Here is a 16048-nt window from a genome sequence, read left to right as displayed (position 1 = left end):
ATACGCTGGTGTGACCCCGGCCTTATTCTGTAGCTCAGGTGTTTCATGCAGACATCCCTCTGGGGGGGGGGGGGGTCATACAAATTGATGGTTATGGTTTATTAGGAAATTTCTATAAAAGGTCTATGGTCAGATAGCATATGGAGAGGATAGTGGAGATATGATCTAAATACTACAGACTAAACGTTACCCCTTGTGATGTTGATCATATAGTAGTAGATTTGCTTCATTTTGCACGTAATAAATTAGGGATACTGTTAGTTTGATACTTTCTTTTTTGCAGTTTGCTAATCTATTAATCCTTAATGGGGTTGTATACTACCCGAACAACCTCTTTTTAAATAAAGTAGTCCCCTTGTAAAATAGTGACACCATATACTCCCCACCTGCAGTGGCATTGCTCCCGCTATGTCTGGTCTGGATGAGCCAGGGCTCGTGTGACGACCAGCAGCCGCTGTTGGACTGCAGTGCCCTCACTACTTCTGCTTGTCTGAGCTCATCCAATGGCATGGTCCCAAGACAGACGGAAGTGTTAGTGGGTAGCACATGCAGCAGAACCTTCTTAGTACGTATGTCATTACCCAGTTGGTGTAGAAACATGACAGGTTTAGTAACTCCATACCATAACTTCCAATTTTTTGGAAAATTACCCTTGATGCCCTGTCAATATAGGAAACTCCCTCTCTGTGAATGTAAGCCAGAACTACAGCAAGTCATTCCTAAAGGTCTCGAGCATCTTCCTATATACAATGCCAGATTTTGCTACTCCATCCAAGAAGCATGATGAGCCATTTTATTTACCTCCTGATAACCTTCTGTTGATTGGAAACGCCTGATCATCTGATATCTGCCTCATCCTAATAAAGGGTCTCTGTTGATTCCTCTCCACTACCCAGGCTCGTATCCACTTTTCCACTTTGTTCCTGTAAAAGCTTTAGACTTTTGGTAACAACCCACTATACCATATATATAAGTATTCCCATTAGCTTCATTTTCTGATGAATTCCTTTTTTGGTTTTCTAGACTCATTGATGGTATGAACATTACCAGTGAGGATTCCCACATGTGGCTTATCCCATTTACCTGCGGAGAAAATCACACCATCACCATCAGTTTTGATAAAGCTGAAACGGTTGCAGGGCTGAGGTTTTGGAATTACAATAAGTCTCCTGAAGACACATACAGAGGGGTAATGTTTTTCCTATCTTCTTGGTAAATTAATATTGCATCATGAGAACCTCGGAAATAAACAGTTGTGAGAAACTAATCTTTAACTTCCATAGAATCCATCAAACAGCAAAAAATATACGTATGCCGCTAATGGTTCTTTTTTTTTTTTTTTTTCTTTTTGATTTGTTGCCCATTTTTTAAATTCATTTTTATTTTATTCCTTTTTTCTATTGAAGAGAAATAATCGATCGTGGAAGCAGGTAAGTAAAATGTCCAATTTTATTGACAAAATAAATCACATCCATAGAAACATTGTAAATGCTGTTCTGGTCAGTGGATACAACCAACGCGTTTCAGCTCCGATGAGTCTTACTCATGGTTGTATCCATTGTGACCAGAACCTCACTTACCATGTTTTTATGGATGTGATTTATTTCTTCAATAAAATTGGACGTTTTACTTACCTTCTTCCACGCTGGATTTTTCCTCTTGGTTTGCCTCAGCCGGATCCCAGGCTTTTCTGTGCGCTTCTCTGCAGGATTGTGGCTGCATCAACGGTGAGCTGACTCTCCTTTTCCACTTCTCCACTAGTTTCCATTTTTTTTTCTATTGGTGGATTGCTGCTCCCTAAGCTACAGTAAGATAAGATGTAACTTGTTGCTCCCCATTATTCATCTTTAACTTAAAGGGAACCTGTGAGCAGATTTTAATACCCCAAACTAATGCTCTGCTAATTACTTCCATACCGATATTTTAGAAATCTTGAGTTTTCATTTTTGAAATTTATTGTTAAATTGTTAAACAAATTAGCTTCTAGTACAACATGGGACGCACAGCACACAGCTCTGCGGCCTCCTGTCTCTTGTCAGTGATTGACAGGTCACTCGTCCTTCAGTGCCCTGCTTCCCCCTTCCTCGATCTAGTGCAAGTTCTGTCATTCCCCAGAGTGGTGCATGCGCAGTACAGTCCTGATGAAGACTTCATACTTTGCAGATCGCACCAGACTCTGAGCGTCCTCTTCATTAGAATGGTGCGTGAATGAGCAGCCGGAGTGAAGGAGACTGTCACTATCTGGTGCAATCTACAAACTATGAAGTCTTCTTCATCAGGATTGTACTGCACATGCACTGCTCCATGGAATGACGGCACTTGTACTAGATTTCGGGTGGGGGAAGCAGGGCACTGAAGGCACAATTCCAGTGTTTTTTTTAATATTGCATCTCTGGAGTCCTTCTAATTTTAGTACCCAGCCCTAGTATCACACTTACCAGCTGCTGTCTTCAGCTTTTCCCAGCACTACCACTGTCAGAGGTCACAACTCAATGTAAGTCTATGAGAGCCAGAACGAGGCCCTCATAGACTTACATTGAGAGCTTTTATACCTATAAATCATTCCCTAGAATGTAAGATATCTGAAAATCCATTAAAATAATTATTACTTTTTTCATCATAGTTAGCAGAATTAATTGAAAAATATGGCACGGTAAAAATAATAATGCATATGGCATAGTAGTCAAATGGTGAGTGTGTAGCACACATATACAAGTACACACAAAAGGATGTTAATGAGGAGACAAAAAACAAGGTTATCATATTGTTAAAAATATCCCCTCAATCCAGATAGTTCTGGGAAAGTGATGGATGTAGTTGCAGAAACATCCATCTATATTGACAACATGATTACATGAGCAAGTACCATAATAACTAATGTAAGAAACTCTCTTCATGAAGGAACTCAATTCATAGTATAAGAATCTCCATTCATGAAGGAGATCCTCTGACTGACAAAATTACTTAAAAAAAAAAAAAAAAAAAGTGCAAAATGAGTGGCACTCATACCCACCAAAACGAGTAACCAGAAACCGAGCACCCTGCCCAGTACCCCGACTCACGCGTACACAAGCGGCACTGGGAAGAGCTGAAGACAGCGGCTGGTAGGTATGAGAGTAGGCTTATGGAACTCCAGATTAGTAGCACCGCTCCGGCGCTGATATGAATAAAAACGATGAAATGGTGCTTGAAAGAAGAGTGGCCTGGTAATCCCAGGTGGCGGGTGGGGAATAGGGAAGAGACAGCAGAGTTGTGTGTAGTGCCCGCCATGTTGCACTTGGGGCTGGTGTGCATAACAATCAACAATAAAGTTCTCTAAAACGTAAACCTAAAATTCTGAAAGAACTGTATTGATGCAATCAGCATTACAATGACTCTACATAGATTTCATTAGTTTGGGGTATAAAATCCTGACAACAGGTTCCCGTTAAAGAGAATATCCATTTTCGAATACCTTTTCAAATACTATAGATTAAGCTTTGGGTTGCATTTCTTCCAGTCATCCTGCATTGTAGCCAGCGTTGTCATCTTGACCAACATCTCTATTTTGTTCTGCTCAGGACAGTGTGACATTTATATCACAGGAAAGATATATATCTTTGTACCGTGTTAGCCAGTAGATAGAAAATTATTTAGATGTGAGAGTCCTCAGTGGTTGATCTTTTAATGGCTAACTGAAAAGATGGTAACAAATTGCAAGCTTTCGAGACTACGCAGGTCTCTTCAAAGACTTTGCCTGCTGAAGGGACCTGCGTAGTCTCGAAAAGCTGGCAATTTGTTACCATCTTTTCAGTTAGCCATTAAAAGGTATCAACCACTGAGGACTCTCACGTCAAAATAATTTACATTTATATCAGACAGCTAGGTTTGGGTTCTTTGAGCTGCTCAGCTATTAGGGGCGATGACAAGTTATAGTGACAACCTGGAGTGAAGTGACTGCAGACTTGTGTCCTAAGGCTGGACAACCCCTTTTACATTAGCGTTAAAATGTTAGTCCTAGTGAGCATCTATTAACAAATCAAATGGAGAAAAACACAAAATTCTTCAGCATCTTCCAAACAAGAATTAGACAATGTGTCGGCGGCCTACACGGAGGACAAAGGCTCTGGACAATGGCTTCCTTGTAGGCCGAGAGGTGGTGTACATTGTCAGAGCTTCAATCCATGATCTCCAATTTGGTTGATTCCACTAAACTTTTGGAATTTTTTTTCTTGACACTTATGGATTCAGCCAGGACCCCCACTGTCTGTACACTGCATTGGGTCACAAAAACCAAAAAAAGAAAACCTGTATGCTTTTGCCTAAATGTAAATTTAATGTTTCACATGTGCAGAAATGATATACCGTATATGTATACTGCTCAAAAAAATAAAGGGAACACTCAAGTAACACATCCTAGATCTGAATGAATGAAATATTCTCATTTAATACTTTGTTCTGTACAAAATTGAATGTGCTGACAACAAAATAACACAAAAATCATCTATATATATATATATATATATATATATATATATATATATATATGTATATGTATACCGTATATACTCGAGTATAAGCCGAGATTTTCAGCCCACTTTTTTGGGCTGAAAGTGACCCTTTCGGCTTATACTCGAGTCAGTGTTGGCGGGGGGTCGGCGGGTGAGGGGGAGCGGTGCCGTGATATACTCACCTGCTCCTGGCGTGGTCCCTGCATGTCCCATGGTCTCCGGGCAGCTCTTCCTGTGTTCAGCGGTCACGTGGTACCGCTCATTACAGTAATGAATATGCACGCATATTCATTACTGTAATGAGCGGTACGTGACCGCTGAACATAGGAAGATGCCGCCGGCTCCCGGAGACCATCTGACAGTGAGACGCTGCCAGGGACCGCGCCGGGAGCAGGTGAGTATATCGGGGGAGGTGAGCATTGCGCGATACTCACCTTCCTCGTTCCACTGGTGCGCGCCGCTCTGTGTTCCGTCCTCTGGCTGTGACTGTTCAGGTCAGAGGGCGCGATGACGCGATTAGTGTGCGCGCTGACCTCTGCCTGAACAGTCAGTGCAGAGGCTGGAAGACAGAGCAGCGTGCAGCGATTGAACGAGGAAGGTGACTATCGCAAGTGTCGGGGGGCCTGAGCGAAGAGAGGTGAGTATGTGATTTTTTTTAATTTTAATCGCAGCAACAGCAAATGGGGCAAATGTATGGAGCATCTTATGGGGCCACAATGTATGGAGCATCGTATGGGGCCATAATGTGTGGAGCATCTCATGGGGCACCAATGTATGGAGCATCTCATGGGGCCATAATGTGTGGAGCATCTTATGGGGCAACAATGTATGGAGCATCTCATGGGCCATAATGTGTGGAGCATCTCATGGGGCCATAATGTGTGGAGCATCTCATGGGGCCATAATATATGGAGCATCTCATGGGGCCATAATGTGTGGAGCATGTTATTGGGCCATAATGTGTGGAGCATCTCATGGGGCCATAATGTGTGGAGCATCTCATGGGGCCATAATGTGTGGAGCATCTCATGGGGCCATAATGTATGGAGCATCTTATGGGGCCATAATGTGTGGAGCATCTTATTGGGCCATAATGTGTGGAGCATCTCATGGGGCCATAATGTGTGAAGCATGTTATGGGGCCATAATGTGTGGAGCATCTTATGGGGCCATAATGTATGGAGCATCTTATTGGGCCATAATGTGTGGAGCATCTTATGGGGCCATAATGTGTGGAGCATCTTATGGGGCCATCAACCTTTATGCAGCATTGTATGGGACAAATGTTTCTATGAAGCATCTTATGGGGCCATTATTAACCTTTGTGCAGCATTATATGGGGCATATTTTAATATGGAGCATTATATGGGGCGTATTTTGTATGGAGCATCTTATGGGGCCCATCATGAACTGTATGGAGCATTATATGGGGCTCCTGATTCAATATGGATATTCAAAAACACTTAACCTACTAATGTCTCAATTAATTTTACTTTTATTGGTATCTATTTTTATTTTTTAAATTTACCAGTAGCTGCTGCATTTTCCAACCTAGGATTATACTCGAGTCAATAAGTTTTCCCAGTTTTTTGTGGCAAAATTAGGGGGGTCGGCTTATACTCGGGTCGGCTTATACTCTAGTATATACGGTATATACACTGCTCAAAAAAATAAAGGGAACACTTAAACAACAGAATATAGCTCCAAGTAAATCAAACTTCTGTGAAATCAAACTGTCCACTTAGGAAGGAACCCTGTTTGACAATCAATTTCACATGCTGTTGTGCAAATGGAATAGACAACAGATGGAAATTATTGGCAATTATCAAGACCCAATCAATAAAGGAGTGGTTCTGCAGGTGGGGACCACAGACCACATCTCAGTACCAATGCTTTCTGGCTGATATTTTGGTCACTTGAATGTTGGTTGTGCTTTCACACTCGTGGTAGCATGAGACGGACTCTACAACCCACACAACCCACGGTAGTGCAGCTCATCCAGGATGGCACATCAATGCGAGCTGTGGCAAGAAGGATTACGGTGTCTGTCAGCATAGTGTCCAGAGGCTGAAGGCGCTACCAGGAGACAGGCCAGTACACCAGGAGACGTGGAGGGGGCCATAGGAGGGCAACAATCTAGCAGCAGGACTGCTACCTCATCCTTTGTGCAAGGAGAAGCACTGACATAGCCCTGCAAAATGACGTGCAGCAGGCCACAATTGTGCATGTGTCTGCACAAACGGTTAGAAACCGACTCCATGAGGATGGTCTGAGTGCCCGATGTCCACAGATGGAGGTTGTGCTCACAGCCCAACACCATTTAGGACGCTTGGCATTTGCCACAGAACATCAGTATTGGCAAATTCGCCACTGGCGCCCTGTGCTCTTCACAGATGAAAGCAGGTTCACACTGAGCACATGTGACAGACGTGTCAGAGTCTGGAGACACCATGGAGAGTTATCTGCTGCCTGCAACATCCTTCAGCATGACCAGTTTGGGAGTGGGTCAGTAATGGTGTGGGTTGGCATTTCTTTGGAGGGCCACACAGTCCTCCATGTGCTCGCCAGAGGTAGCCTGACTGCCATTAGGTACCGAGATGAGATACTCAGACCCCTTGTGAGACCATGTGCTGGTGCGGTTAGCCATGGGTTCCTCCTAATGCAGGACAATGCCAGACCTCATCTGGCTCCAGTGTGTCAACAGTTCCTGCAAGATGAAGGCATTGAAGCTATGGACTGGCCCGCCCTTTACCCAGACCTGAATCCGATTGAACACATCTGGGACATCATGTCTCACATCATCCACCAATGTCACGTTGCACCACAGACTGTCCAGGAGTTGGCAAATGCTTTAGTCCAGGTCTGGGAGGGGATCCATCAGGAGACCATCCTCTGCCTCATCAGGAGCATGTCCAGGCATTGTAGGGAGGTCTTATATGCACGTGGAGGCCACACACACTACTGAGCATCATTTCCTTGTCTTGAGGCATTTCCACTGAAGTTGGATCAGCCTGTAACTTCATTTTCCACTTTGATTTTGAGCATCATTCCAACTCCAGACTTCCGTGGGATATTAGCTGTGATTTACATTGATCATTTTTAGGTTTAATTCTTCTCAACACATTCCACTATGTAATGAATAAAGATTTACAACTGCAATATTTCATTCAGTGATATCTAGGATGTTCCCTTTATTTTTTTGAGCAGTGTTTATCAGAATTTACACATACATTACAAAATATCTAAAGTAAAAAAAAAGTAATCCTAAATAAAATCCAAATAATTATATGTATTTGAGTTGTCATCTTTTGTTAAGTCCTTCAAATGTTATTCAGTAGTTTTCTAGATATGTCATAGTATATATTACCCGTTATTTTCTCAAATTCATAGACATATTTTTCTTATTAGCTAATGAATAAGTAGTATGCAATTTCCTAAAGAAGCATTCCCATCTCAGAAAGAGTTTACAAAATGCTGAGATAAGCCATCACTCACTTTTGAGCGTCATTCCAACTCCAGACCTCCGTGGGATATTATTTGTGATTTGCGTTGATCATTTTTAGGTTTTATTGTTCTCCACAGATTCCACTATGTGATGAATAAAGATTTACAACTGGAATATTTCATTCAGCGATATCTAGGATGTGGGATTTTAGTGTTCCCTTTATTTTTTTGAGCAGTATATATATACACTCACTGGCCACTTTATTAGGTACACCTGTCCAACTTCTTGTTAACACTTAATTTCTAATCAGCCAATCACATGGCGGCAACTCAGTGCATTTAGGCATGTAGACATGGTCAAGACAATCTCCTGCAGTTCAAACCGAGCATCAGTATGGGGAAGAAAGGTGATTTGAGTGCCTTTGAACGTGGCATGGTTGTTGGTGCCAGAAGGGCTGGTCTGAGTATTTCAGAAACTGCTGATCTACTGGGATTTTCACGCACAACCATCTCTAGGGTTTACAGAGAATGGTCCGAAAAAGAAAAAAAATCCAGTGAGCGGCAGTTCTGTGGGCGGAAATGCCTTGTTGATGCCAGAGGTCAGAGGAGAATGGGCAGACTGGTTCGAGCTGATAGAAAGGCAACAGTGACTCAAATCGCCACCCGTTACAACCAATGTAGGCCTAAGAGCATCTCTGAACGCACAGTGCATCGAACTTTGAGGCAGATGGGCTACAGCAGCAGAAGACCACACCGGGTACCACTCCTTTGAGGCTACAATTTGTACAAGCTCATCGAAATTGGACAGTAGAAGATTGGAAAAACGTTGCTTGGTCTGATGAGTCTCGATTTCTGCTGCGACATTCGGATGGTAGGGTCAGAATTTGGCGTAAACAACATGAAAGCATGGATCCATCCTGCCTTGTATGGAGCATCTTTGGGATGTGCAGCCGACAAATCTGCGGCAACTGTGTGATGCCATCATGTCAATATGGACCAAAATCTCTGAGGAATGCTTCCAGCACCTTGTTGAATCTATGCCACGAAGAATTGAGGCAGTTCTGAAGGCAAAAGGGGGTCCAACCCGTTACTAGCATGGTGTACCTAATAAAGTGGCCGGTGAGTGTATATATATATATATATATATATATATATATATATATATATATATATATATATACTGGTCTAAGAGTTTTATCGTGCATTACCCCTTGAAATGTGTGTTAATAAATTGAGTTGCTTACATAGAAGGGAAGGTTCCCCCATTTTCCTACATAATGAGAATCTCTGGTAATAGCTGTGTTCTGCATGTAGGTCACAGCCAAGGCTTTTTGTTACAATAGTATTGCATACGTAGTTTGTAGTGAAGGATTGCTGTTTGCGTAATATAGCGGAGATCTGCTAGGCAGGTATAGAGTACAGGCTTCTCGTAAACACTATTGTCAGGAAAGCTTCTCCAAGATAATAAGCAATTGTTTCCAGATGATCACTTACTTTAAAACATGTCATAGTAATTTTTCTGACAGCCATTGTTATATTTCATGCCCGGTGACATACTACTGAGTTATATCATAGGCCAGAGAGTCAAATAATAGACTTCCTGTAGAGCAGAATACATGTGTGTTCGTCTTCGTGTTTGCGAAACAGTCATGAAATAGATTGGACATCTTTTTTTTTTTTTTCTTCTTTTTTTTAAGCTCCTTTAGCCAGTTCTGGACAGGGCCATTTTTTTCCATTTCTGACCATGCACATTTTTGGGTTTTATCATAATTTCGCTTTTATTGACTATAAAAAAAATTCTCGTTCAGATATTAAAATAATTGTGTTCTTTTTTTCCCATGATACATGGGGATTCATTTTTATGTAATTTTTATATTAATTTTATTATTTGCTGATATCTGGGAAAAATATGAAATATGTGGCTATCTTTACATTTTTTATAACTATATTTTTTTACAACCATGAAAGATTGCTAAAAACCTTTTAAATTGTGTTCCCATTCCCGTATACATTATTTTTATGTATTAGACATATTTATTTTTCAACAGTGGCAAGACTATATACATATGACTTGACAAAGCAGTGTTTTTAATTTTTGTTTATTTTTCTTGCTTTTTTTCTTTTTTTTAATTTATTTTATGCACTGTGCCACCTATTAAGGTCTTAAGATAATTGGGGGGTATTTGAACTTGTGAATATATCATTTTATTGCTACTTTTCCCTGTAACTGGGGCTGGTATTTAGCCCTAGTTACAGGAGAAATTCAGACACCTAATTCCTATATTTACAAGCATTGGTTTTGCATGTGTTTGATCAGATACATATATACACACACAGAAAGATGTGTACAGTCCTCCCTCTCTCGTTCTCTCATTATTGGTACCATTTGGGGATGTATATTACTTTTTGATCATTTTCATTTGGAGAAGCAGAATGTAAACATGTTGTAAGTCTTTTTTACTTTTTCTTTTACTTTTTTTTCCAGCAGCATTTATTTGGTGTAATAGTTATATATTTTTTTTTATTGTGCTGGTTGTTTAAATCGCGCTCATACGATATGTACGGTATCTTCTTTTGGGCATTTGTTTTATATTAATTTAAATTTATTCTGTTCTGAAAAAATAGTGAGTTTCTTTTAAGAATTTTTATGTACTTAAAACATTTTAGATTTTTTCTTCTTTTACAACATTCATTAGTCCTACATAGGGACTCGAAGATGCGATTCTTTGATATATTCAATGCACTATTCATATAGTGCAAAGCATTGTGAAGGCTAATAGTGTTTGCCATGGTTTATTAAGTTCTGCACTATGGCACACCCGGAGACCATTGTTATTTCTTTTATTGCCATAGCAACCATTGGCACCCCATGATTGTGTTGCAGAGAGCCGATAGAGTAAAAGAGGGAAGGATCTCCATGTCCTTACATGTTGCGGATGCTATTGACCACAGTGTGTGAAGCGTTAAAGGGAACCTGTCACCTGATTCATGCTCCCCATGCCAATCAGTGAATGGCTGCACAATTGCAGCCATTTATACTTTTTTCTGAAACGCTCCTGTGTTTTAGAGAAGGTATACTTTAAAGATGTGGTCAGGGACCATAGCCAGAGGGGAAAATAGTATACAATCACATTTCCAAGCACTGCTCTAGGTAATTAACACTTCTATCACTATGGGAGAGTCCTGGCAATCACCTGCAGCAGCGCTGGGAGAAGCTGCCTGCAGTTGCCACCATACTAGTCTCATCTCTGGCTATGATCCTCATCTGGAACTTTGAAAGTATTGATGGTGTGTTTCAGAGAAAAATATACTTAGCTGCAATTGTGTAGCCAGCTTCTGATTCATGTTGCTGCGGTGTGGCCGCATAAATCAGGAGACCGACCATGCAGAAATTGTTTGAATGCAGTGTGCACATGTTGCTGAGCAGCAGGTAAAATAAGCGCCTAAAGAAGCTTGAAACTGCACTGCAATTTAGGCTCTGATTCATGAAAGTGTTTATTCCAGATATCTGGCCTATAATCGCTTTGAAAAATCATAAAACTGTTGCTACTTTTGTTGTTGTTCATCAGTGTTGGTCAACAGCACAAGAATAAGCTGAGGTGGGATGAGGCATGCCAACGCCCACAAATAAAATTCACAGCTAGATGTGGTGTACCTTTATTCTACAATTCAAACTCCAGTCCCTGCCTGGAGTAAGGTTTGTGGCGAGATGCACGGAGGCACACTGTATTGCAACTGCAAGACAGTTGCACGCAACCTCCACCAGGGGGCGCTGGTAAGGTGGAAAAGGTAGCACTCACCGTGTAGCACAACAGTGCAAAGCAAGGAGTGCCGCCAGGAGGTGGTAGAGTAGTCAGACAGGCCGGTCAGCAACAAACAGGAAGACAAAGTACCAGAAGTCACAGCAATGCACATGGTCAGAGACAAGCCGGAGATCAGAACCATATGGGAGCGCGGGATCCAAAACATGAGACAAAAGACGTAGTCGGGGTACGAGCCAAGGAGTCAAAGCCAGATGGGAAACGTAGTAACAGAGACGGAAAGCAGGAGGCAGGGTTCAGAATTCAAGCCAAGTCTTTGTGGAGGGCTGCGTAGTTCCTCCCTACTGCTGTACCTCTTTCTTCAGCTCCTCCTACGTCGGCATGCATCCTGCATACCCTATCTTTAACAGTGGGCGGGGCTTAATAGAGAAACTACACAACCCTCTGCAAAGCCCTCGTCCGCAAATGTGAAACCAGCCTAAGTAAGGGATAGGGAGCGGATCAGGCACAAATACGGGTAATCAGAGGCAGAGGGATCACTAGGGTATATGGGTCAGCTGGTCAAGCCAGGGACTGGAACTATCACTGACAAATGTTACAGGGAGTGGCACCAATAAATAGCCACCCACGAACCAAAGAGAGGCAAGAAAGGTTAACCCCACCTTAACCAGGTCGGGGAAGGAAAAGCAAGAAGCAAACCCCGACCTGGATCATGACACACATCACTTTTCAGATGAGTCTGATACAGTAAGAGGCATGTGACTCTTAATGAATCAGGAGTAGAGATGGGCAGACCCCTGGATGTTCGGGTGCTGCAGGTTTGGCCGAACATTTAAAAAAAAAGTTTGGGTTTGGGTACCAGGACAGTACCTGAACCCGGACCCCTTTCAGTTGAGTGGAGGGTCAGAACATCCAGTGTTTGCCATGCTGTCATGTTCATGACAGTGCGGCAAACACTGCTTCTGATCAGCGGTGTGGTCATTACTGCAGGTCAGATAGCCGCGAACGTGCAGCTGTGATCGGACATAAAAGGCTTACCTCCCGTCACTGGCGTAGGCTGATGGGACTGCTGCTCCCTTCAGCCTACGCCGACTGCTGCTAATAACAGCGAGAGCAGGAGTGGCTGATGGGAGTATTCATCTGCCGGTGGATTCCCCTGGCAATACTGAAAGCTGGGGGGCTGCAACCCTCAGCTGTTGGCTTTAGCAAGGTCGCATCTTAGCACCATCCAGGTTGAAAACTATTAAACTACAATTTTCGTCCAAGCCAGTCCAAAGAAAAAAAATCACACCATACACAATTTGCGTCTGTAAATAGGATTGCACTCGGCCATGCAGGTCAATGGCTCCGTCAAAAAAAATTGGACCACACTTGGATGACATCTTAATTTGGTCCTATTTTCATGTATTGACAGAATGGAGAAGATAGAGATATTTTTTCCAGCTTCTCCTCATTTGAGAAAATCGGAGCACACTATGATCACACTCTGATCAGACTGTGAGGATTGTAATCAGACCAATTTTCTCGGAGGACCATAAGTGACACATGGGGCTTGGCCACAAAGGCAAAAACAGAGTCCGTCATTAAGGGGATAAGAGAATATGTGCTCAGTAAGGGCTTCCTTCTGACCATATGAATAATGTCAATTTTTCTGTTTTGGACCCCTGAGAATACACAGTTTATTCACCAGCTCTAAATGTAAGTTAAACATTGGTATTTTTTTTGTCTTTTTAACAGTTTGTATAATGTCTGCTAAAAGCTGGATATGCAGTAAATAGAGTCTGACAGCTAGAATAAATGTTGTTTTCTTCAATCATCCAAACTAATCCATTTTTTTTAAAGGCTAAAATTGTCCATGTAACACTTGATGGATGCAGCATTTCTCCACCTGAAGGATTTCTGATCCGGAAGGGTCCTGGCAACTGTCACTTTGATTTTGCTCAGGAGATTCTTTTTCTCGACTTTCTTGCAGAACATCTTACTGATAAACAATCAAGGTAACTTTCTGAAATGTCTCTTGGAGTTTGTATTCATGTGGCATAAACCGGTAGAAGTCTCTAGTTTATTTCTTTGCTGTATAAATACTACCATTACGACCAATTAGATCATTGAAATAACTATGGCATTGTTACAATGTATCATGTTAGCCGTGGTAGTATTTTCTGTAGTATCTATAAGGCTGTCAGAGCGTTTTGGCAGCTTTCACACATTGCAGACAGCAATAAACTGAAGCCTACATTCTGCTGACAGGTTTGTAGAACGATCACCATGAATACCAAACTTCCTAGTATATTTTATCCATGCTTCAATAGATTTATTACTTGTTGGTTGCTACACTTCATTTATGTAATGTTCTATAAAAAAAAACCCGCTAATATATAATTCAAAGCTGAGGTTTCACTATAAAGAGGTTTTCGAGGACCACAAATTGAGCATCTCTTAGCTAAACTCGAAAAACTAAGCAAGCGTATAATCTACGTGAACTTGGAAAGTGTCCTCATTTAGGTTTGTTTTAATATATAATGTGCTTTAAGAAAATTGTAAGGAATTTATGAATTATGGAAAACCTTTTAAAGTGACCCTGTCACCTGGTTTGGCTGATAAGAGATACAGCCATCACCTTTCAGGGCTGATATACAGCAGTCTATAATACTGTAAATCTGCCCCCAACCCGACCTGTAAGAGAAGAAAAATAACTTTTAGTATACTCACCTGGGAGGCGGTCTGGTCTGATGGGTGTCACTGGTCTTGGTCCGGCGCCTCCCATATTTATAGATCCCCGTCCTCCTGCTTTCTTCGTGTGGATGACACGTCCCTTCCTCATCCACACAGTCTCCTTGGCACAGTGGTCCAGCGCAGGTGCACTTCTCTGCCCTGTTGAGGGCAGAGCAAAGTACTGCAGTGCGCAGGCACTGGGCCTCTCTGACCTTTTCTGGCACCTGCGCACTGCAGTACTTTGCTCAGCCCTCAACAGGGCAGAGAAGTGCACCTGTGCTGGCGCTCGGTGGAGAGATGGAGGAGACATGTCACCCACACGTAGCAAGCAGAATGGTGGAATCACAAGAAGAAGAGAGGCGCCGGACCAAGAAGAGCAACACCCCCCAGACCGGACCACCCCACAGGTGAGTATAAAGTTATCTTCCTTCTCTTGCAGGTCGGGTTGGGGGCAGATATACAGCATTATAGAATGATGTATATCAGCCCTGAAAGGTGATGGCCGTAACTCTTATCGGCCAAACCTGGTGACAGGTTCCCTTTAAATTCACTGTAATTTATGTGTCTACAAAATAGCCTGGTTACGTACAGTATTTAAAGATGACCTGTTACCAAGTCAAAAGTCATTGTTACTTTTATTTTAGAAACTTGATTCCAACTCACCTAGTTGCTCTATGCTCATCCACCTGTTGCTCAGACATCGGCCTCGCCCTGGCCTCACATCAAGGAAAATAGAAAACATTGGAGTCCGGCTCAACAGGACTGGATTTTCCTTTTGTTTTTATTTTTCAAAAGAAATTCTAGTGCATACAAAAGAAAAATGTACATGGTCGACATGACCCAGTCTACGCGTTTCGACTGCACTAGGCAGTCTTACTCATGACTTTCTATTTTCCTTACTTTTATTTTATTCCCACCAATCCCCTGAGAATTCTATTTTTTTCTTTCTTGCACCTCCAGAGATATAGCCTTTTTTATTTAGTGACAAATTTTATGACCTGGGTGTGGATCACATCATCTACTGGTGATGTGTCATTGGGCTCCTCTGCATTATTACACTATGAGACACGCCGCCTAATAGAAATTGGCACTAAATAAAAAGGCCCATATCTCTAGAACCCTATGGCAGATTTAAGAAAGGGGAAAAAAATAATACTCATGAAATTCCAAAAACTGTCCACTTTTGACCTATCAATTCCCTTTTAAAGGCTTATTCCCAAATTAGCAAGTTGTTCTTTAGCGGTACAATGGGGGAGATAGGTTGCTGATCTCTCAACATCCAACTGGACCCCCATCGTTCCTGAAAATGAAACTCTAGAACCCAGCCCCTGCAGAACCTCGTTCTCTGGGGGTCAGACCCCAGTGATCAGGACGTTATGCCAAACCTATTGGATAGCAATAAACGACAGAAAAAAAAATGAGAGGAATAAAGGTGCCCATCTGGTTACTGTATCCTGATTTACTGTACTCATTTTTCTTGTGCTTTTTTTTTACAGTAATTTAAAATGCATTGAGCCTGCTAGCATGGATTATGAAGCACCACTGATGCCCTGTGGCTGTATCCTTTCATGCTCTAGTTTTCTTAGTTTTCTTCTCTAGATGTAAACAAATTCTGTGTTTTTCAAAAGTTCTGAGCCT

At 42.0% G+C, this 16048-nt stretch overlaps 1 protein-coding gene across 4 annotated transcripts in view; it reads left to right on the top strand.

Annotated features, from left to right (window-relative positions):
- KATNIP (katanin interacting protein) overlaps positions 1–16048 on the top strand; it is a 264435-nt gene that overhangs the window by 185218 nt on the left and 63169 nt on the right. For all 4 annotated transcript variants that reach the window (XM_077275294.1, XM_077275295.1, XM_077275293.1 and 1 more), the window contains exons 20-22: positions 1024–1189; positions 13538–13692; positions 15907–15968. In XM_077275294.1, the coding sequence (XP_077131409.1) occupies positions 1024–1189; positions 13538–13692; positions 15907–15968 (383 nt within the window). The remainder of the gene's footprint in view (positions 1–1023; positions 1190–13537; positions 13693–15906; positions 15969–16048) is intronic.

Source organism: Ranitomeya variabilis, chromosome 7, assembly GCF_051348905.1.
Source record: "Ranitomeya variabilis isolate aRanVar5 chromosome 7, aRanVar5.hap1, whole genome shotgun sequence".
Lineage (NCBI taxonomy): Eukaryota > Metazoa > Chordata > Amphibia > Anura > Dendrobatidae > Ranitomeya > Ranitomeya variabilis.
Note: the sequence above shows the minus strand (reverse complement) of the source record. Positions and strands in the feature narration are given on the sequence as shown.